This window comes from Geotrypetes seraphini, chromosome 17 (assembly GCF_902459505.1).
Source record: "Geotrypetes seraphini chromosome 17, aGeoSer1.1, whole genome shotgun sequence".
In the NCBI taxonomy this organism is placed as follows: domain Eukaryota; kingdom Metazoa; phylum Chordata; class Amphibia; order Gymnophiona; family Dermophiidae; genus Geotrypetes; species Geotrypetes seraphini.
In genome coordinates, this window is record NC_047100.1 from 12811927 (window position 1) to 12833432 (window position 21506).

General features: G+C 44.2%; 1 protein-coding gene across 2 annotated transcripts in view; it reads right to left on the reverse strand.

The window, feature by feature from the left end:
- The window catches only part of BICD2 (BICD cargo adaptor 2), a 175022-nt gene extending 159682 nt beyond the window's left edge, over window positions 1-15340 (reverse strand). The window contains exon 1 of one of the 2 annotated variants that reach the window (XM_033926299.1): window positions 14878-15339. In XM_033926299.1, the coding sequence (XP_033782190.1) occupies window positions 14878-15117 (240 nt within the window). In that variant the 5' untranslated portion in view covers window positions 15118-15339. Of the gene's footprint in view, window positions 1-14877 lie in introns of both variants that reach the window. The other variant, XM_033926298.1, reaches the window with a different exon arrangement.
- Window positions 15341-21506: the final 6166 nt, after the last annotated feature.

Here is a 21506-nt window from a genome sequence, read left to right on the forward strand (position 1 = left end):
CAAGCATTGAAGGCCATGGACAGAACAAAATTTGGGGGGGGGGGTCTCGCACATAGTTCGCTACGGCTCTGCATGAAATAAACACATAGGGCAGAGGCTGGGCGTATTCATTGTAGATTTCCTAAAACCTAACTGGATGTGCAATCTTCCAGATAGACAAAGCCATTTCCTTTCGGAGGAAATGTAGACCTGTAAAACCCTGCCTGACGAGACGCGAACAGTGAATTAAGAATAAAGTCAGTGGGGGATCGCTCCTGAAGAAGTCAAAATCTGCAAAATTCGAGTAAGGGAGAGTCCTTGACTGTGTATTGCATGTCAAATAGGGTGTTAATGTCCAGGTGGCAATGCAAGCCATGGAATGGAAGAACTGCCAGTCACACTATAAAAATAAGTACATTGGAGATTTATAGTATATATATATTTATATATACAGTATATAAATAAGAGATGATGATAAAAATATTGTTAAAGTGTGACAAGATGTGGGCAGTTGGGATACTGATGTGGCTATGATGGTCCTGTGGTAACCATTGCCTATCCTGTGGCATTTTGGTTATGGGTCCGAGCTACAGAATGACAAGGGGGACAAATTTTTCCCCGTCCCTGTGGGAACTCATTTTCCCGTCCCGTTGAATTCTTTTCCTGTCCCTGCCCCATTCCTGCAAGCTCCGTCCTCATCTGCACAAGCCTCAAACACTTTAAAATCATAAGTAGAAACATTCTAGAGCTCAGATTGTGATGTCATAATGCCTCATTCCACCAATGCCTAAGCTCCGTCCTCATCTGCACAAGCCTCAAACACTTTAAAATCATAAGTAGAAACATTCTAGAGCTCAGATTGTGATGTCATAATGCCTCATTCCACCAATGCCTAAGCTCCGTCCTCATCTGCACAAGCCTCAACCCCTTTAAAATCACAAGTAGCAACATTCTAGAGCTCAGATTGTGATGTCATAATGCCTCATTCCACCAATGCCTAAGCTCCGTCCTCATCTGCACAAGCCTCAAACCCTTTCAAATCCTAAGTAGCAACATTCTAGAGCTCAGATTGTGATGTCATAATGCCTCATTCCACCAATGCCTAAGCTCCGTCCTCATCTGCACAAGCCTCAACCCCTTTAAAATCACAAGTAGCAACATTCTAGAGCTCAGATTGTGATGTCATAATGCCTCATTCCACCAATGCCTAAGCTCCGTCCTCATCGGCACAAGCCTCAACCACTTTAAAATCCTAAGTAGCAACATTCTAGAGCTCAGATTGTGATGTCATAATGCCTCATTCCACCAATGCCTAAGCTCCGTCCTCATCTGCACAAGCCTCAACCCCTTTAAAATCACAAGTAGCAACATTCTAGAGCTCAGATTGTTATGTCATAATGCCTCATTCCACCAATGCCTAAGCTCCGTCCTCATCTGCACAAGCCTCAAACCCTTTCAAATCCTAAGTAGCAACATTCTAGAGCTCAGATTGTGATGTCATAATGCCTCATTCCACCAATGCCTAAGCTCCGTCCTCATCTGCACAAGCCTCAACCCCTTTAAAATCACAAGTAGCAACATTCTAGAGCTCAGATTGTGATGTCATAATGCCTCATTCCACCAATGCCTAAGCTCCGTCCTCATCTGCACAAGCCTCAAACCCTTTCAAATCCTAAGTAGCAACATTCTGGAGCTCAGATTGTGATGTCATAATGCCTCATTCCACCAATGCCTAAGCTCCGTCCTCATCTGCACAAGCCTCAAACACTTTAACATCATAAGTAGAAACATTCTAGAGCTCAGATTGTGATGTCATAATGCCTCATTCCACCAATGCCTAAGCTCCATCCTCATCTGCACAAGCCTCCAACACTTTAAAATCACAAGTAGCAACATTCTAGAGCTCAGATTGTGATGTCATAATGCCTCATTCTACCAATGCCTAAGCTCCGTCCTCATCTGCACAAGCCTCAAACCCTTTAAAATCACAAGTAGCAACATTCTAGAGCTCAGACTGTGATGTCATAATGCCTCATTCCACCAATGCCTAAGCTCCGTCCTCATCTGCACAAGCCTCAAATACTTTAAAATCACAAGTAGCAACATTCTAGAGCTCAGATTGTGATGTCATAATGCCTCATTCCACCAATGCCTAAGCTCCGTCCTCATCTGCACAAGCCTCAAACACTTTAAAATCACAAGTAGCAACATTCTAGAGCTCAGATTGTGATGTCATAATGCCTCATTCCACCAATGCCTAAGCTCCGTCCTCATCTGCACAAGCCTCAAACACTTTAAAATCATAAGTAGAAACATTCTAGAGATCAGATTGTGATGTCATAATGCCTCATTCCACCAATGCCTAAGCTCCGTCCTCATCTGCACAAGCCTCAAACACTTTAAAATCCTAAGTAGCAACATTCTAGAGCTCAGATTGTGATGTCATAATGCCTCATTCCACCAATGCCTAAGCTCCGTCCTCATCTGCACAAGCCTCAACCCCTTTAAAATCACAAGTAGCAACATTCTAGAGCTCAGATTGTGATGTCATAATGCCTCATTCCACCAATGCCTAAGCTCCGTCCTCATCTGCACAAGCCTCAAACCCTTTCAAATCCTAAGTAGCAACATTCTAGAGCTCAGATTGTGATGTCATAATGCCTCATTCCACCAATGCCTAAGCTCCGTCCTCATCTGCACAAGCCTCAACCCCTTTAAAATCACAAGTAGCAACATTCTAGAGCTCAGATTGTGATGTCATAATGCCTCATTCCACCAATGCCTAAGCTCCGTCCTCATCGGCACAAGCCTCAAACACTTTAAAATCCTAAGTAGCAACATTCTAGAGCTCAGATTGTGATGTCATAATGCCTCATTCCACCAATGCCTAAGCTCCGTCCTCATCTGCACAAGCCTCAACCCCTTTAAAATCACAAGTAGCAACATTCTAGAGCTCAGATTGTTATGTCATAATGCCTCATTCCACCAATGCCTAAGCTCCGTCCTCATCTGCACAAGCCTCAAACCCTTTCAAATCCTAAGTAGCAACATTCTAGAGCTCAGATTGTGATGTCATAATGCCTCATTCCACCAATGCCTAAGCTCCGTCCTCATCTGCACAAGCCTCAACCCCTTTAAAATCACAAGTAGCAACATTCTAGAGCTCAGATTGTGATGTCATAATGCCTCATTCCACCAATGCCTAAGCTCCGTCCTCATCTGCACAAGCCTCAAACCCTTTCAAATCCTAAGTAGCAACATTCTGGAGCTCAGATTGTGATGTCATAATGCCTCATTCCACCAATGCCTAAGCTCCGTCCTCATCTGCACAAGCCTCAAACACTTTAAAATCATAAGTAGAAACATTCTAGAGCTCAGATTGTGATGTCATAATGCCTCATTCCACCAATGCCTAAGCTCCATCCTCATCTGCACAAGCCTCCAACACTTTAAAATCACAAGTAGCAACATTCTAGAGCTCAGATTGTGATGTCATAATGCCTCATTCTACCAATGCCTAAGCTCCGTCCTCATCTGCACAAGCCTCAAACCCTTTAAAATCACAAGTAGCAACATTCTAGAGCTCAGACTGTGATGTCATAATGCCTCATTCCACCAATGCCTAAGCTCCGTCCTCATCTGCACAAGCCTCAAATACTTTAAAATCACAAGTAGCAACATTCTAGAGCTCAGATTGTGATGTCATAATGCCTCATTCCACCAATGCCTAAGCTCCGTCCTCATCTGCACAAGCCTCAAACACTTTAAAATCACAAGTAGCAACATTCTAGAGCTCAGATTGTGATGTCATAATGCCTCATTCCACCAATGCCTAAGCTCCGTCCTCATCTGCACAAGCCTCAAACACTTTAAAATCATAAGTAGAAACATTCTAGAGATCAGATTGTGATGTCATAATGCCTCATTCCACCAATGCCTAAGCTCCGTCCTCATCTGCACAAGCCTCAAACACTTTAAAATCCTAAGTAGCAACATTCTAGAGCTCAGATTGTGATGTCATAATGCCTCATTCCACCAATGCCTAAGCTCCGTCCTCATCTGCACAAGCCTCAAACACTTTAAAATCATAAGTAGAAACATTCTAGAGCTCAGATTGTGATGTCATAATGCCTCATTCCACCAATGCCTAAGCTCTGTCCTCATCTGCACAAGCCTCAAACGCTTTAAAATGATAAGTGTTTGAGGCTTGTGCAGCTACAGCAGAGCTTACAGGAATGGGGCAGAGGCAGCGATAAAACTCGAGGGGATGGGGCAGGGAAATCGAGTTTGCAAGGATGAGGACAAATTTGTCCCTGTGTCATTCTCTAGTCTGAGCATATCATATTTTTACAAAAATTACTCTATTTTTCACTCTATAATAACACCTGACCATAAGTCCTCCTGTGCCACCTGTAGAGGAGGAAAAACCAAGAAAAAAACAAAATTCTGAACCAAATGATGTGCCCTGTCCCCTGTCCCCCCTCTGGTGGTAGGCCAGTACAGGGTAAGCACATCTAATGGCAGGCAGGCAGGCATGCAGCCAGCCACCCCATCCCCCCAACAAGGCAGTCAGGCTGCCTTCGCTGGATGGCTGCCTCCATCTGTTGCAGCAGACTGGGAGCGGCGCAGAAGGCAGGTGCGAGCTTTTAGCGGTTCTGCCTGGTCCAGCGCCGTTGCCTGAATGGCTGCCGTCAGTTCTCGCGAGTCGCAAGAACTGATGGCAGCCATTCAGGGAGCGGCGCAGGACCCCGAAAAGCTTGCGCCTGCCTTCTGCACCGCTCTGAATCTGCCGCAACAGATGGAGGCAGCCGTCCAACGAGGGAGGGGCAGAAGCTTTCAGCGCAGGACCAACAGATTTTTTTAAAAGGTACCAGGGATATATTCGCTCCATAAGACGCACCTACATTTCCACCCAATTTTTGGGGGAAAAAAGTGCATCTTATGGAGCGAAAAATATGGTAATTTTTTCCAAGATATTTTGAATGAGGAGTAGACTTATTTCAAAGTGGACTTCTGTTTTTTGATGGAAACATTTTTGCACACAAGCAGTGATTTTCAGGTGTGCTCCAAGTGAAAATAACCTGGACCAGAAATAAAGCTGAACAAGCCTTTCTACATCTGAACCTGCTTTCATTCTCTATATATGACCTTGTCTCAAGTAACAATAAACTACTTCACCACATTGCTCAAGCCTTTGGCACCAAGCATGCATGAAGAAAATGGTTTTCACACTGCCTCTTTATTTGTCCCCTCAAGGTAAACTGTTAAACATTCCTGGAATACCAAAAGGCTACAGCCTGTCCACATCTCAAGGTTACTCTGCAGAATCGGCCCAGGTATCTGAAGATGTCCAATAGAGAATGACACGGTGACAAAATTCATCACCGTTCCCGTCCCCGCGGATAACCGCGGGAAATAATCTCATGTCATTTTCTAGTGTCTATTTCGAACTCGGTCCTTCTACACCATCATTCTTCAAAGCAAAGCTTGTGGGTCAGTGGTTGTGGCCATTCATACTCTGATTCTTCCCTCTCTCCTTAAAGAATTACATGAAGATGGTTTCCCGCGGTTATCCGCGGGGACGGGGACGGTGATGAATTTTGTCACCGTGTCATTCTCTAATGTCCAACTCCATTATGCTGAATTAGAACTGCAGTAAAAGCCCAGAGAGATATACAAGAGCACAGAACTTGTCAAATGGAACAGAATCACACAGGTCATCTCGAAACTAAAAGTCACCTTTCTGAGGGAGTTTCCACTGTGACTCATTTCAGTTCTTTTGATAAAAAGAACTTGTTTGTATGGCACGGCTGGATATACTCTGTACTTTGCAATGATGTTAACAATATAAAAAGAAGGGAATGTGAGACAGAGGAGTAGTGCTAACAGAGATCTAACAGTACTCAAATTTGTCAGTGTATCAAAAAAGTAAATCTAGCTTTCTTTATACACAGTAAATGCATTTTCAAACAATGGATTCCGGAGGACATAAAGGTCTTTGTTGTCAGCATTTAGTAATTTTCTATGTTCTGGATTTCTTACTAGGACAAAGTGAAGATGAGATGTAATTAAATTAGTTGCCAAAGAATATGGTGACAGTGGCTAGTTTGGAGCAAGGTAGGAGTACATGACACAGGGAGATAAGGATTGAAAGAGATAGCTGCAGTCTGTGTGCCATAGGGGTAGGAGGTTGCTGAAGCAAGCTCAGAATGTCTGTACAACAGGGGTGGGGGGCACTCGAGAAACCTGGAGGGCGTCCAAGTTGGTGGAAGGGTTGGGGTATGAGATGGGGAGAGAAGGAAGGTGAGGTAAGGGTATGTGCTGGGGGGGGGGAGAAGATAGTGATGGGGGATATACATATATGCCTGAGTTGGAAGGGGAGAGTGAAAGGTGTGAGGTATATGCATTGGATGAGAAATTTAGAAACATACAGGATTGGAAGTCAGAAAGGAAAAGAACTGAACGGGGTTCATCAAAAGTGGGAAGAGAGAACTGTAGCTGAAGCAAGAGAGAGTGTTGAGGAGGACAAAGCCTGAGGAGGAAAAAGGTGTGTGGTGCAGGGGAACGTTAAGCCTTATGATGGGAGAATTCTTTACAAAATTTTTATTTATTTAATTTTTTATTTTTTTACAGGTAGCATGCAGCATTTTCCTGAATTTTAAAATACCTTGCAAAGAACTTTCAAGATTTTTATGCGAATTTCCCTAGGATTATTTTCCTGAATTTAAAAATGCCGTGCAAAGAACTTTCAAGATTTTTATGCGAATTTCCCTAGGATTATTTTCCTGATTTTAAAAATACCGTGCAAAGAACTTTCAAGATTTTTATGCAAATTTCCCTAGGATTATTTTCCTGAATTTAAAAATACCGTGCAAAGAACATTCAAGATTTTTATGCGAATTTCCCTAGGATTAGTTTCCTGAATTTAAAAATACCGTGCAAAGAACTTTCAAGATTTTTATGCAAATTTCCCTAGGATTAGTTTCCTGAATTTAAAAATACCGTGCAAAGAACTTTCAAGATTTTTATGCAAATTTCCCTACAAAAAGCAAGCATTTCTGATTATGAGCAATGACTTCTCTGGTCCATTTGCTCCTACATAACCCCAAGTTAAGCAGCCTTAACTTTAAAATTTTCCAATTAAAGTTTCATCATGCCGCTGCCTTCTACTTCAGCAGCCATGAAGTTTTATATTAATCATCTAATCAGTCTCCAGACAGTCAACTTGCTCCTGAGATTCTGAAACAAAAGCACCAGGGAGTCTCGCGGCATGCCCTTCTTAGCACTAAAGCACACTGCCAAGTGAAACATTCAAAACAAAGTACTTTACTGAAGTGGCACTCTGTTCAGCAGATATTCTAAAGATATTTTTTTTTAGAATGTGCAACAACAGAACAAGATATGAGCTGAACATCAGTGAGCATGCAGCAAGGCTGGCATACATAAATGAAATTCAATACTGACAAGGGACTGCTGATCTAGCAAATTCGGGGACCACAGTGGGAATATCCCTGGTTTGTTTTCCATTTCATTCCCAGAAGGAAACTATTTTCGCCTTCCATGGCATTCTTTATAACGCAAAAATTGTTCTTGTTACCGTCACTCTCCATCCAGCTATACTCGAACTGCAGCTATACTCGCTCGAGGAACGTAGAGAGAGGGGGGACATGATTGAGACTTTTAAATATATCACGGGCCGCAACGAGGTGGAAGACGATATCTTCTTTCTTAAAGGACCTTCGACCACAAGAGGTCATCCGCTGAAAATCAAAGGCGGGCAATTTCATGGCGACGCCAGGAAGTATTTCTTCACCGAAAGGGTGGTCGATCATTGGAATGAACTTCCATTGCAGGTGATTAACGCCAGCAGCGTGCTCGATTTTAAAAAGAAATGGGATATGTATGTGGGATCTTTAGCGGGGTGAAGTCTGGGGGTGGGTCATTAGCGTGGGCAGACTTGATGGGCTACAGCCCTTTTCTGCTGTCATATTCTATGTTTCTATGTTTCTATCCTTTATAACTCCAGGTTCAGGTTATCTTCTCTTAAGAATGAACTTGGCTGAACTGTGCTAGAAAGACTCTCAGAAAGGTGCCAGTATATCTGCCAAATTCTGACAAAATGTGTCCTAATAGATATGCCCAGGCAGCAGGATCTTTCCCGAACCAATAAGAATCAGGGGTGGCCCTATTACTAGGTAGTCTGAGCCTGGATTGGCAGGCTTTGGAAATAGCAGTACAGTGCCAACAGAGCAAACCAGAAAGAAGCATGGTGCAGACTGCTTGTGTGGCCACTGAAAGGCCTGACATCAGAGTAGGCAGAGCCCAGCCAAGTCATGTGTGGGGCTCAGAGGCCTGCTGCCACACTTATTTTTTTCTGAGTCAGTTAACATAAGAACATAAGCAATGCCTCCACTGGGTCAGTCCCGAGGTCCATCGTGCCCAGCAGTCCGCTCACGCGGCGGCCCAACAGGTCCAGGACCTGTGCAGTAGCCCTCTATCTATACCCCTCTATCCCTTTTTCCAGCAGGAAATTGTCCATCCTTTCTTGAAATCCAGTACCGTACTCTGTCCTAGTACATCCTCTGGAAGTGCATTCCAGGTGTCCACCACACGCTGGGTAAAGAAAAACTTCCTAGCATTTGTTTTGAATCTGTCCCCTTCCAATTTTTCCGAGTGCCCTTTTGTTCTTATATGTTTTGAAAGTTTGAAGAGGGTCAGGAGGGTCATGAGGGTAGGGAGGGAGTCTCAAGAAAAGACCCTTCCTAATCCCTACTCCATAGAAAGCTCTGTTGGGTACAGCAAAAATTAGTTTACCCCCCTCCTCCAGAGAAATTTCTCCATATACTACGTGCTATGGCGACAACTGGAGATTGTTGGGGGAAAAAGAAAGGTGATAGGCAAGATGGTGGTGCAGTAGGGCCTTGAGCCACCCTGGAGGAAAGGGGGTCATTAGGGCTTTGAGCTTCACAAGGGGGAGAGGGTGGAAAGTGGGGTTTACAAGGCTTTAGATTTACCTAAGGCATCGGATTATCCCCCCAAAAGAAGGGGTGAAGCCAGGACTTAACACACAGCTGCAAAATACACCAGCATTTTGTCATGCTGAAAATGCACACTTCTCCAAACTGTTTTTGGAATGGAGGCAGTCTAAATCATCTATACCTGAACTTGCCTGCTGCAACCTACCCCAGTCTGAACGGCTATTTAAGATAGGCGATTTCAAAGCCCAAACAGTATACCCCAATATTGCCCAACCAACACAGTTCACATCGTGGTGTTCTCCACTGATAAGGGCAAGACCACCACCATGGGATCCTGCCATGATTTCCCAATCTGTAATCAACTGGGAGTAATGCCAAAGTTGCAAAATACCACACAGTTAGACATTCTTGAGAGATGGCAAGAAATGTGTTTTTGCAACAGGAGAGGTATTGTGTTACAATGCAATATATCCCTTATTCATGAGACACCAAGAACAAATGAGGTTTAAACGTATTAAAATAGTTTTCTGGATCAACGATTAGTCTCAAGTTCCTACATCCACCACTGGTGATCCAACTATTTTCCGATAATACCGAAGTGATGAGCACACTGAATTAACATTATTACAGAAGGTGCTTGCTTCAGCAGCACCTAAAATTAAATAAAAGCACTTTACGTAGAAGCAGGAAGAGATAAACCATATGCAAGAAAGACGCAGCAAGTTCTTTTGCAAGACAAAGCTCTCATTAGAAAAGAATCTTCTTAGTTTCTTAAATCACTCATTTGAATCTTGGATCACATACATTAAGGACTTGAGATTTGTTTAAGTTATTATTATGTTGTCGGTCCAATTTCCAGATCATTTAACTTATTTATAAATGATCTGGAAATTGGAACAACGAGGGAGGTGATTAAATTTGCAGATGACACTAAACTGTTCAAACTGATGGTTATTATTAAAACCCATGTGGATTGTGAAAAATTGCAGGCAGACCTTAGGAAATTGGAAGACTGGGCGTCCAAGTGGCAGATGAAATTTAATGTGGACAAACGCAAAGTGATTCACATTGGGAAGAATAACCTGAATCACAGTTACCGGATGCTAGGGTCCACCTTGGGGGTTAGCGCTCCCAAGAAAAGAATCTGAGTATCATTGTAGACAATACAATGAAACCTTCTGTCCAATGTGTGGCGGCAGCCAAAAAAGCAAACAGGATGCTGGGAATTATTAAAAAAGAGATGGTTAACAAAACTAAGAATGTCATAATGCCCCTGTATCGCTCCATGGTGCGACCTCATTTGGAGTACTGCGTTCAATTTTGCTCTCCTTATCTCAAAAAAGATAGACTGGCGCTAGAAAAGGTTCAAAGAAGAGCGACCAAGATGATAAAGGGGATGGAACTCCTCTCGTATGAGGAAAGACTAAAATGGTTAGGGCTCTTCAGCTTGGAAAAGAGACGGCTGAGGGGAGATAGGATTGAAGTCTACAAAATACTGAGTGGAGTAGAACGAGTACAAGTGGATCGATTTTTCACTCCGTCAAAAAGTACAAAGACTAGGGGACACTCGAAGTTACACAGAAATACTTTTAAAACCAATAGGAGGAAATTTTTTTTCATTCAGAGAATATTTAAGCTCTGGAACGCATTGCCAGAGGATGTGGTAAGAGCGAATAGAGTAGCTGGTTTTAAGAAAGGTTTGGACAAGTTCCTGGAGGAAAAGCCCATAGACTGTTATTGAGAATGACAAGGGGGAAGCCACTGCTTGCCCTGTATTGGTAGCATGGAATATTGCTACTCCTTGGGTTTTGACCAGGTACTAGTGACCTGAATTGGCCACCGTGAGAACGGGCTACTGGGCTTGAAGGACCATTGGTCTGACCCATTAAGGCTATTCTTATGGTCTTAATTTCTTGTATAATTACACTTACTAAAACCTTTACGTATAAGATGATTTAATGCTTGATAAAATGTTAGAATTTATAAATAAATAAAAGAAAACAATCTTCAATAAAAAATTCTAGGATTAGCAAGGCCAAATGTAACTTATTCAAGTCTGACAATATGTCTGCAAGGAGTACCTATCCATCCCATAATGCCATGGGTGCATCTTCATAGCAAGCAACATAAATATAGCAAAGGCATAAAATATGCGAGGAATTTAATTTGTCAGTCTACTCACTTTGGGAGGGTGAAAAAAAAAATCTGTTTTCTTATTTGGACATGATTCACAAGCAGGAGAAAAGTCAAATTAGTGAGGAACTGGATGGGGACTATGCCCTAGGGCAGCGGTGGGCAATTCCGGTCCTCGAAAGACAAAGCCAAGTCTTCAGGATCTGCGTAATAAATATGCACGAGATAGATTTGCATCTCAAGGAGGCAGTGCATGCAAATCCATCTCATACATATTCATGGTGGAGATCCTGAAAACCTGACCTGGCTCCGGATCTCGAGAACCGGAATTGCCTACTCCTGCCCTAGGGGAAATTCTTTAAATGGTGCCTATCTCTTGTCAATCACACTTTAGGCACCTATTACCGAATCGCACCTAACTTAAAACTTATGCATCTGTAATGTAGGCCAGAATTTTAAAGGCCTACATTATAGGCGCCTATACAAATGCTTTAGAGCAGGGGTAGGGAACTCCAGTCCTCGAGAGCCGCATTCCAGTCGGGTTTTCAGGATTTCCCCAGTGAACATGCATTGAAAGCAGTGCCTGCAAATAGAGCTCATGCATATTCATTGGGGGAAATCCTGAAAACCCGGCTGGAATACGGCTCTCAAGGACCGGAGTTCCCTACCCCTGCTTTAGAGAATCACGCCTAGCAGCATCCACCCCTAAACACACCTAATTTGGGGGTCCTTTTACTAAGACATGCTAATCGATTTAAAACATGCTAAATGCTAAGGCGTCCATAGAATATAATAGTTGCCTTAGCATTTATCACATGCTAAATCAGTTAGTACGCTTTAGTAAAAGTACCTCCTTGGACAGGGGTGTCCAATGTCGGTCCTCGAGGGCCGCAGTCCAGTCAGGTTTTCAGGATTTCCCCAATGAATATGCATGAGATCTATTTGCATGCACTGCTTTCAATGCATATTCATTGGGGAAATCCTGAACACCCGACTGGACTGCGGCCCTCGAGGACCGACATTGGACACCCCTGTCCTTGGAGTTAAGTGCCATTAGACACCATATAATAGGTGCCTATCTTTTGTAGAATCACACTTAAGAAGACAGGAGTCTAGCATCCAAATAATTTTTATTTTTTTCAATTGAAGCCAATTTACTATAGACTATTTATTTAGGTCCTATCTTTAGTCACCTCTTATAGAATTTCCCCCTAAACCAGGGGTAGGGAATTCCGGTCCTTGAGAGCCGTATTCCAGTCGGGTTTTCAGGATTCCCCAATGAATATGCATTGAAAGCAGTGCATGCAAATAGATCTCATGCATATTCATTGGGGAAATCCTGAAAATCCGACTGGAATACGGCTCTCGAGGACCTGAGTTCCCTATCACTGCCCTAAACAGTTTCCCATAGACACAAAATTTAGACTATCCTTTAGAACAGTGGTTCCCAAACCTGTCCTGGGGGATCCCCCAGCCAGTCAGGTTTTCAAGATATCCCTAGTGAATATGCCTGAGAGAGATTTGCATACCTGTCACTTCCATTATATGCAAATCTCTCTCATGCATATTCATTAGGGATATCTTGAAAATCTGACTGGCTGGGGGTCCCCCAGGACAGGTTTGGGAACCACTGCTTTAGAACCTCAGATTCATGTAAGCATAGAAAAATGGAGGCAAATAAAGACCACATGGCCTATCTAGTCTGCCTAACCATGCTACCTTTCCATCCTCACCCTTACAGATCCAACACATTTGATTATCAAATGTTACTTGCGCCAGACACTCTGGACTCTGTTTATGAACAGCTTCCAGACTTAAAATAGGACAAAACATTTTTTATAGGTACCAAAATGCAAGCAGTCTTCTTTATCATTATTATAATAAAGATGATTTTCATGTAAGTTTTAAATTTATATTGCATGGATTTTTTTTTTTATAGACAGGTAAAGTGCAGAACATCTAAGGAAATAAAGAGATTATTTTTACATTTAATTACTGGTTATATCTATTCAGGTGACACTAAAAATATGCATGGAGCTTCATGGTGTTTGCACCTTTAGTTGGATTAAGGGAAAACATTCCCAGAAACATGTTTTGGATTTATCAAAAAAAAATTATAACCACAACTTTGCTTAGCAATCTGTACAAAGAAAACTGCTCTCAGAAAATGCAGGTGGAAAAGTTTACTGGTGCTTTGCATTTGAACAGTTTTCATAAGGAAAATTAGTATGAACTTTTCCTTTGATTGTGTTACCTACAGACTATGCAACAAGGCAAACCCTTAGAAAAAGGCTCTGCTTAATGTATCTCCAGAGTATCCTGCCAGGTGCTTGTGACTTGGGTTGGCCACTGTTAGAAACAGGACACTGGACTTGATGGACCTTCGGTTTTTTCCAGTATGGCAACTCTTATGTTCTTATTCTTGTTAGGATGTTTCTAATCTTATTTTACCACTATCTTTATTTTTAATTCTCTACTATTTACTAATTGTTCTTCTCAGGTACTTTAGTTAGATTGTGAGCCTTCGGGACAGTAAGGGAATTTCTAAGTACCTATCTTACTTATTTTATTTTCTTGTATTCCTTAATGTATATTTTCTGTAAACCGCTTCGAAACTTCACGGTTATTAGCGGTATATAAGAATTAAATTAAATTAAATTAAATTAAAAAAAACTTATGTAAAGCAGGCTGGCCATGACTGGAGTTTCTCCTTAATCCTTCAGCTCACACACATTTAGAAGGTCTCATTTCAATAAGAATATTCTGCCAGAAATATTTTATCACATGCCTGGAACCAAGACCAACACTGGAGTGGAAACCTAGTGGCAAATTGCACTGAGCCCCCACATTTCGGGGCTCCAAACCTGCTGAGGTTGAAGGCTTAGAACCCCTTGGGCTTCAGTTCATAGTAACCCTGGTTCTGGTACAACCAGAAAGCTGAAGTTGCAACCTGCAGGGGGGTTTGAGACCCCCCCTTCTCAATGTGTGGCCCGAGTATCAGCACGGCCTAACTCCAGCCCAACCTAATGAATTTGCTGCCTCTCACCACTTCAGCTGAAGACCTCAAATTCCCACTTTTCTCTTCTCCAGAACTGTGCTGCCCCTCTATAATTATGACTGTTTTTAAACACTGTTCATGTAAATCAGTTTTAAACGATGTAATCTAAATTTTTAAAATAAATAAATAAATATGACCTTTAGACACCACAACACCCTTCAGAGCGATAACGTTAAGGGACCTCCAGCCAGGGCGGGGGGGAGTGAAGGCGCGAGCGCAGCCTCGTTCAAGCAGCCGGCTACTGCGCAAGCGCGGGCCGTCCAGCCGAAGCCGTTCTCGAGCGCGCTTCAGTTCAGTCGGGAGCCCAGCGGTTGCAGTTTCCGGGGGAGAGGGGGGGTGGGAGAAGATGCCTTGCAGACTGCATCGGGGGAGGGGCCGCTAGCGTGCAACATGCAAACATCCTTCGCTAGAAACTCTTTAGTTAACCCCCCAAAACACCTCCGAAACACTTAACAGCATTAAAGTCACCGTGTCCAAAATGTGCATCATCAAGTTACTCGAAATGCTGCCCGCGCGCGGCCAAGGGCGCCCACTGGGAAGAGCTGTCAGACATTCTGCTAAGGCTAGACACTTTCAGAGCGGCGCCGACTTGACTTCCTGACGGCAGAGCTAACAGATTACTGCAATGCGCTGCCGTGCAACGCTCCCCTGAGCGATCGGCGGCGGAGGGAGGGGGGGGGGGGCTACCCACGACCGGAGCTGCTGTTTATTGCAGCTGCTTCTTCTTACCTCTTTGAGCTGCTCCAGCTCCTGCCGGACGCTCTCGTACTCCAGCTCCAGCTCGTCGTACTGCTGCTTCAGCTGCTGCTTCTCGTCCAGTACCACCAGCCCGTACTCGGCCGCCTGGATCTTCTCCCGGGTGGTCTCGCCCAGCTCCTGGAACAGCCTTTTGATCTCGCCCCGGAGCCACTCCGACCCCGACCGCATCACCAGCCTGTGGTACTCCTCCTCCTCCATCGCCAGGGACATCTCGGCGGCGCGGTCCGTCCTTCTCTCGCAGCCTGGAGGGCAGGAGCGGGGCAGCGGTGCCGGCACGAACCCTTTCCCCCACCCTTAAAGCCGGCTGAGCTGCCGAAGTTGCATTCTCCACAGGCCTGCTGCCGCGACTTTTCTACTTCCCCTGAAATCCGGAGATCCCCGTCCCTCTCCTCACCATCATCGCTCCTCACTGTCAGCCGCAGCTCGAAGGAGAAAAAAAAAAAAAAGCTGGCTGGGAATGCAGACCGCAGAGAAAATCCTGCAAGGGCTGTGACAATCCGCTCCGAGGGCACCCTGGGAGTTGTAGTTTACTCGAGGGAATTGGCCAGGGTTGCCTGCCGGAAGACGTACTACAAATCCCAACGTGCGTCGGGCCGGGGCGGGCCTAGCCTGGCCTCCTGCAGGAATTCAAAGCAGAGTCTGGCAGTCTGCTCTGGGGGGGCTGATACCGTGTTTCGTTCGTTTGCAACTTTAACTTCGTATACTGACTCCTGCAGGAAAAGTTAAACAGTGAATCCTTTCCGGATCGTGCAAGCAGGAGGTTTTGGTTTTAGAGACGGCTTTTCCAAACGGAAATGTTAATAGGTCCGCGATAATGCTCCACTGAATTCAGTGACTCAAACCAAAAATGTATTCCCCATAGTATGTGTAATAGAGTTAAATTGTTTGCTGCTGTTTTGTAAGTTTAAAATATCCAAACATTCCTTCTGGTCAAATTCAAAAATCTAAACACAGAAGTCGGAATAATAAAATAACCCTAAATCTCTAATTAAAAAGGACACTTTGTTTTTGGAAATGAGTTGCTTCTACACTCTAATCTTTGGAGAATTTTTATTATACTTTTTATAAAAGGTTAAGGAGCCCTTTTACTAAACTCTATTAGGTGCTCACCCAAGCCTAATGTGGTTTAGAACGGCGTACTTTTTTTGAGAGGGCATGCCTGTGCAGCACAGTTACCTTCAGTGGCGTAGTGAGGGTGACCCCACTTCTGCCCCCTGACATGCGCCCCTGCCCCATACCTTTAAAACTTCAGTGCGAGCAGCGACAAACTTGCCGCCCGCGTCTGCTTCAGAGCTCTCTCTGACGTCATTTCCTCTCAGAAGTGACGTCAGAGAAAGCACCAAAGCTGACGCAGGCGGCAAATTCGTCACTGATTGTGCCAAAGTTTAAAAGGTAAGGGGAAGGAGCGCATGTGTGCGTAGCATGGGGAAGAGTGGGAAGGGGGGCGGACAGGAGGAGGGGTGCCAGCAGGGCAGGATTAATTTGTCGAGGGCCCCTAGGCACACAAGTACACTGGGCCCCCCTGCCCCACCCCACCATGCGCCCAGGCAGAAACAGGAAGCTACATCAGAAGGAAGCTTTGGCCAAGCAGCATCACTTGCAAAATTACAGTTCCCGTAGCCTTTCTTACCCATGTTGCTTGCTTGTCTTACTTTCCGTCGAGAGGGGGGCTGCGTAGCTGATCGGGGGGCCTGCTTTGCCAATCGGGGGGGGGGTGGGGGCCGCGTTGCCGATCGATGCTGGAGGGGCCCATCACCGTTTGGAAAAAACAATGTTGACGCTCTCCTTTTTCGGGTCCCCCTGACCATTTCGGGCCCTAGGCCTATTGGTTAATCCTGCCCTGGGTGCCAGTGCCTCAAGGAAGACTGAGCCCAGGGCAGACTACCCCCCTTATCAAGTAAATGTAGCTGTGCTGATTAGTGCAGGAATAGAGCATGAGCCCTTACCACTTACAAAATGGGTCATGGTAACTGCTAGTGCTGCCCGATTCAGGGAAAACGTTTTCGATTCAATTTGGCCTATTGAATTGATTTTTCAATTCGATTCATTTTTCCTGTCCAATTAGGCTTTATTTTTCAAACAGCCTGACAGATTTATTTTTTTAGCTTCTTCACCACCCCACCCCCCTTTGCTCTCCAACCCCATACTGGTGCTGTGGTGTAAACAAAACAAAAAAGACTTTTCACCGGTTAGGTCCTAGCTCACGCTCGCTGTCCAACACCAGCTCTGGCAGGATACACATTTCAAATCTGACAAAAAAGAAAATAACATTTTCATTTCCTACCTTTTGTTGTCTGTTCATTTTATTATTCAAATCCTGTTGGTCCCAGGCTCTGGTTTCTGTTTGTCTTCGGTTAACTCACTCCTAGCCATTTGACGTTTTCTGCTTTCTCCTTGCTTACCATTCATCTTCCGTCTCTTCCACTGCCATATACAACATTTCTGGTTTTTTCCTACTGTCTACCATCTCTCGCTCTCTCCCATCCCTCAATGCAGCAGCTTTCCATCCCCCTATCCCCCCCTGTGCATCAGCCTTCCAACCCTCCTATTCTGTGCAGTACTTCCCAATTGACCCCCCATGAGATCTCAACATTTGGGCCTCCTAAAGCAGCAGAGGCAGAGACAAGCGGTGAACAGGCTGCTCATGGCCTACCCACAAGGGCTTCCCTCTGCCACATCATCAGTGATGTCATCGGTGGCACAGCAGAGGGAAGGCCCTGATGGAGCAGGCCAGGAGTAGCCTGTTCAATTCCTGTCTCTGCCCTCCGCAACTGCCTCTGCAGCTACTTTAGGAGACCCGGACATGTCAGGAGACTGAAAGACTCATTAAATCAGTGAGTCTGATTTATTTCAAAAGTGAATTGATTTGAATTGGTGAATCGGGCAGCACTAGGAACTGCACATGTGCTCATTTCTTTCATTAACCACATTGCTAGTGGTAACAGCACATGGCCAATAATACAAAAGCATAGCAAAAGGCCATTTTCACAGCTGTGGGAATATTGTGGTGGCCATGTTAGTCCACTTTCCAAGATAGTATGAATAAACTCTTTGATAGGCTGTATCCTAATGCATTCTGCTTTATTTTTTCAATCAAGTTCCTTATATTCAACTTGATGTATTTTATCTGTTCTATATATTACTTCTTTCCCTGCCATGCCGGTATTTTCTGCATTATATTGTAAATGCTTTCTGTCTATCTGTTTTTAAGTCCATTATTCTAATTTGTATTTTATTTGTATCCCATGCATCAGCTCACTTTGTTGTGAACCGCCTAGAACTTTTTCGATATGGCGGTATATAAGAATAAAATTATTATTATTAATAAATAAAACAAAAAACAAAGGAAATAAGGTAATACCTTTTTTAATTGGATTAGCTCAATGCATTTTATGATGAGTTTTCAAAGGTAACTCTTCTTTAGATCAGAAATAAACAAATGTTAATAAATATCAGTATATATATAAAGAAAACATGAAAGCATTTTAGGGATAGGATAGAGGGGGGGGGGGGCAGGAGATAGGGAGGTGGCAGAGTGGTTTTAAATCTCTTTGTAATGAGAAAGGAAGCCCAGAGGGGAAGGGGTAAAACGTGGACCTCACGGACCTGACAAACCTCGTGGATCTAAACCCGCACATCCTTAAAAATCTGAGGTCCATGCCACTTGTAGTTAGTTTCTGGCTCTGACAGATCTCGATGACAATTTAGCTCTGATGGATCCATCTCAGCATAGGGAGGGAAAAGTATTAGGATCCATCAGCGCTAAAATGTCACCGAGGTCTGTCGGAGCCAGAGACTAAAACCATTCCCCTTAATGAAGTTTTGCAGAAAATCTCTCCTGCAAAAGATACCAGTGGCGAGGACCCAGCTCAACCGTCTGGGCTCTATAAACATTCAATTATTGCCAGCAAAGTAGCCGCGCCACTTTTAGTCTCTGGCTCTGACAGACTTCGGTGACATTTTAGCGCTGACGGATCCTAATACTTTTCCCTCCCTATGCTGAGACGGATCCGTCAGCGCTAAATTGTCATAGAGGTCTGTCAGAGCCAGAGACTAACTACAAGTGGCACGGACCTCAGATTTTTAAGGATGTGCGGGTTTAGATCTGGGAGGTCCGTCAGGTCCGCGTTTTACCCCTTCCCAGCCCAGAGCTCTGTTAAAATATTTTATCATTTTGATTTCAAAGGTTTTACATTTTGGATCGTCTTAAAGTTCCCTTTTACTCCCCCTTCTTTACAAAGCCACACTAGGCTTTTTAGCACCGGATGCTCGGATGCTCCTAGGAATTCTGTGAGCATCACAGCTGTTACCATGGTGACTGGAGCTAAAAATGCTAGTGTGGCTTTGTAAAGGAGGGGGTTAGTAAAATCATTGGTGCAGTGGTCAGTTTTTTCAAAGTGTTGTCCAAGTAGGAGCTGAGAGAGGATCTGCTAAGGGGAAGAAAAACTCCATTGGAACGTCTTACTTGCTAAGGGGAAGAAAAACTCCATTGGAACGTCTTACTTGCTAAGGGGAAGAAAAACTCCATTGGAACGTCTTACTTGCTAAGGGGAAGAAAAACTCCATTGGAACGTCTTACTTGCTAAGGGAAAGAAAAACTCCATTGGAATGTCTTACGTGTTAAGGGGAAGAAAAACTCCATTGGAACGTCTTACGTGCTAAGGGGAAGAAAAACTCCATTGGAACATCGTACCTACTAGCATTTAAACTTGGGGGAAAGGTAAATCTTGGGCTTCAGGAGGTTATTTCATTGTCCTTCTCTTTTTTTAGTTCAGTACTCTGCTTTTACAGCAAAGTCAGTTTAGGCAATAGTGTAGCCCAGGGGTCTCCAAAGTCAGGTTTTTGGGATTTCCCCAATGAATAAGCATGAGATCTATGTGCATGTACTGCTTTCAATGCATATTCATTGGGGAAATCCCGAAAACCTGACTGGATTCGGCCCTCGAGGAGGGACTTTGGAGACCCCTGGTGTACCCTTTAGTCTCTGTTAGAGTTTATGTATAAAAAGTGTTTTAGACTAGATTAGTATTTTAGGTTGCATTTCAGAGCATTAGATCAAATTAGGGCACAGATAGCAGTTGAGGAAAGTCTTTAGTGTTTAACATGTGGATAAAGGTGAACTGGTTGATATTGTGTATTTGGATTTTCAAAAGGCATTTGGCAAAGTACCTCATAAAAGACTTCCGAGGAAATTAGAAAGTCATGGGATAACAGGTAATGTCCTTTTATAGATTGAGAACTGGTTGAAAGATAGAAAAGAGAGTGGGTTTAAATGGTCGGTATTCTCAATGGAGAAGGGTAAATAGTGGGGTTCCCCAGGAGTCTATGCTGAGACAACTGCTTTTTAACATATTTATCAATAATCTAATAAAATTAATTGTAATCCACACTGAGGGACAGATTCTGTATAGGACACCGGTCTCAGCAGCAGCCTAAGAAGCAGCTGAGAATCGCACACCGGCATCCTATTCAGAATCACGTCTAATGGACAGATGCCTAACCCCACCTAGCCCCCAATCAGCTGAGCCAGCAGGCCTCCCCGAAGCCATAGCGTCAGGAAGGCCTGCTGGCTCAGCTGATCGAGGTGGGGAATAACCCTGCTGTGATCAGCTGAGTGGCTGTGGCAGGGGACCCCACATACATACCACAAAATCATCAGGAGGAATGCCCACTTCCTTCTGCCACTGCCCCCCCCCCCCCAAAAGCAGCCTGGCAGTTGAGATGCTTACTCCCTCCTGCTGCCACCCATCACCGCATTGAAGACCAGAAGGAGGGATGCCTACTCCCTCCTGCCGCAGTTAATGTAGCTGGTTTTAAAAAAGATTTGGACAAGTTCCTGGAGGAAAAGTCCGTAGACTGCTGTTGAGACAAACATGGGATGGTAGCATGGAATGCTGCTACTATTGGGTTTTTACCAGGTACTTGTGACTTGGATTGGCCTCCGTGAAGACAGGATACTGGGCTAGATGGACCATTGGTCTGACCCAGTAAGGCTGTTCATATGTTCGTATCTAAGGGACCCTTTTACAAAGCTGCAGTAGTGATTCCGCATGAAAAATACAATGCAACTCATTCAGTTCCTATAGGCTGAATTGTATTTGCCACGCAGGGACTTGCTACTGCGGCTTTGTAAAAGGGGCACTGCATTTTTTCCCCCAAAATGTTAGTATTCTTTCAGTTGATGACCTCATGGACTATCATACACAGTGTAAAGTGATGCATGTAGGTAACAAAAATCTCATGCATGAATACAGGATGTCCGGGGGGTACTTGGAGAAACCTCCCAGGAAAGAGACTTGGAAGTTATGATCGACAAGCCAATGAAGCCATCCACGCAATGTGCGGCGGCGGCAAAAAATGGTGAACAGAATGCTAGGAATGATAAAGAAGGGGATCACGAACAGATCGGAGAAGGTTATCATGCTGCTGTACCGGGCCATGGTGCTCCCTCACCTGGAGTACTGCATCCAGCACTGGTCGCCGTACATGAAGAAGGACACGGCACTACTCGAAAGGGTCCAGAGAAGAGCGACTAAGATGGTTAAGGGACTGGAAGAATTGCCGTACAGCGAAACATTAGAGAAACTGGGCCTCTTCTT